This window comes from Electrona antarctica (assembly GCF_951216825.1).
Source record: "Electrona antarctica genome assembly, chromosome: 20".
NCBI lineage: Eukaryota > Metazoa > Chordata > Actinopteri > Myctophiformes > Myctophidae > Electrona > Electrona antarctica.
In genome coordinates, this window is record NC_136801.1 from 37,883,472 (window position 1) to 37,885,971 (window position 2,500).

The 2,500-nt window shown below is 49.8% G+C and overlaps 1 protein-coding gene across 1 annotated transcript in view; it reads right to left on the reverse strand.

Annotated features, from left to right (window-relative positions):
• lama1 (laminin, alpha 1) overlaps window positions 1–2,500 on the reverse strand; it is a gene marked incomplete at its 5' end in the record, with an annotated part of 61,524 nt that overhangs the window by 9,828 nt on the left and 49,196 nt on the right. Inside the window, 4 exons of the mRNA XM_079489894.1 lie at window positions 908–1,032; window positions 1,272–1,434; window positions 1,842–1,975; window positions 2,274–2,417. Coding sequence (XP_079346020.1) covers window positions 908–1,032; window positions 1,272–1,434; window positions 1,842–1,975; window positions 2,274–2,417 — 566 coding nt within the window. The remainder of the gene's footprint in view (window positions 1–907; window positions 1,033–1,271; window positions 1,435–1,841; window positions 1,976–2,273; window positions 2,418–2,500) is intronic.

Below are 2,500 nucleotides of genomic sequence, written 5' to 3' on the forward strand. Positions count from 1 at the left end.
TCCTCTGCCAACCTGGGGGGGGGGGAGGAAGTGTCCTTCTATGGATGAGGAGTCCAAACTGCTTCTTTTCACCTGACAGGGAGGGGGCGTTTCCCTGGCTGGACGTAGCGTGTGGAAGGAACACGTTATTCCAACCAGTTCCTTTCCCCTCCATCAGGTGCCCCAGCTGGCCAGGGGGAGGTAGTTTAGAGATCAGCATTACTGCATGTTTTGTTTTTTTTCATGGACCCCCCCCCCCCCCAAGCATTATGCTACGGACCCCCGATTTAATGGCATTTCTATTCTCTGGGACCCCCAATTTATATTGTAAAACCACTGTTAATTTAACTCTGAAAGTGTTCCATTTTGTACACTATGAGACCCATAAAGGGTCCATTTGGTTCCCAACTATCTCTAATTGGGAGCCCATGATGTGAACTACACAGGGCCGGTCCTGAGCAATCTGGCGCCCCAAGCAGGATTCCCCCCCCCCCCCCCCCCCCCCTCAAAAAATAAAAAAATAAAAAAAGTTTTTTTTGTATTTATTTTTTTACTTTGTCCCAAAAATTGAGGAGACACTGTGGAGGCACTGGGGGGACAGTGGGGACACTGTGGAGGCACTGGGGGTCCATTGGGGAGGCACTGTGGGGACACTGGGGAGGCTCTGTGGAGGCACTGGCGGGACACTGGCACTGGGGAGACACTGGGGAGGTACTGGGGAGGCACTGGGGAGGCACTGGGGAGGCACTGGGGGGACACTGGGCAGACAGAGTTGGGACAGAGTAAAAAAAAAAAAAGTTTTATTTTTTTGTTTTTTTCGGCACCCCCCCCATGGTGCTCGAAGCCGCTGCTTCGTCGGCCTGTAGGAAGAACCGGGCCTGGAACTACACAGCTTTGGTGACGGCGTCTTGCACGGCCCACACGTTACCTGGTGAAACACCCGTTGCAGGTTCCCTCTCTAAGAGCGTAGTTCCACAGTCCCACGTTCCTTCCGTTGACCGACACCTCTCCCAAACACCCCTCGAAACTGCTCTGGGTTACTGCCGAGGGGACCTGCACAACGCACACGCACACGCGCACGCACACACACACACACACACACACACACACACACACACACGGACACGGACACACACACACACGAGCACACACGAGCACACAAATAACCAGATTTGAATTATTAAATCACATCTGATGACTCATTAGTCCAGTTTTATATTCGTGTGTGTGTGTGTGTGTGTGTGTGTGTGTGTGTGTGTGTGTGTGTGTGTGTGTGTGTGTGTGCGGCGTACCTTGCTGCGTGTGTGTGCTGGTAGACCTCCGATGTGAATCAGAGTGTTGTTGTCGACGTCCAGGATTCGGGCGGGGCCGGGCGACGCCCCCGTTGCCACGGACAACGGCACAGACTTCGCCTCCTCCAACTGGTAGACGGACAGAGAGCCACGCCCCCCGAACCTGTGACCATTACATTGACTTTAGTTACACTGACAGTTGAAACTGTGACCCAAAAAAACCCCAAAAAAACCTACAACTAGCAAACCCGCTCTAAAAACGAATTAACCCATTCTGGGCGGGAACCCCTTTTGGTGCATTATGTTATACTTTAGCTATTGAAAAATAGCAGATCTACAAGCTTGTAGGTCTGCTATTTTTGAAAAATCGGGAAAATGCGGCACAAATCTTTGAATATATATTCTTTCAGAGCAAACTTTTTTTTTAATTTCGACGTCAGGCCTAAATGGGTTAAAACTTAAAACGAAGTGAAGTAGAGACTTCAGAGAAAAATCCCAAACTATTATAACCATGCTGTGTGTGTGTGTGTGTGTGTGTGTGTGCATGAGAGCGTGAGCGCGTGTACACACCGTGTAGCGTTGATCCTGGTCCATTTGTTGTTGCTGATGAGCAGGTGTGGATATTCCACGCGGCTGGCTCCCGAGCCGGCGTCCCACAGCATGGACACCTTCCCAGCATGCATCTGGACCGCCAGGTAGTCCACCTTAATAGTCAGGGAATATTATCAGTATAATGTCAAATCTGGGAATACATTTCTTACCAAGAATTCTCTTCACCAATGTGTTTGTAGAGGTGTCTACTAACATATCCCACATTTGTTTATATTCAACCACCCTAGGGGAATTTTTGACAGCTGCTGAAAGTTGGAGTACCATACCACCATTAAGGCAAAATGTTCTGAATTTCATTATGCTTTAAATAGCATGTGACGTGCGCGTGTGTGTGTGTGTGTGTGTGTGTGTGTGTGTGTGTGTGTGTGAGTGTGTGTGTGTGTGTGTTACCTGGGTGCTGCTGCCCATGTAGAAGAGCAGGTTGTCGGGGTGAGACGTCTTCACCGTCAGACTGACGCTGTTGAAGTTGGACGTGCCGACCTCCGGCCTGTACGAACGCACGCAGTTCCTGTCCGACTGCACCGCCACCTTGATCTGGACAGACAGACAGACAGACAGACAGACAGACAGAAATCTGAGATATTAGTTCATGTTCATAGTACTGTATATAGATGACT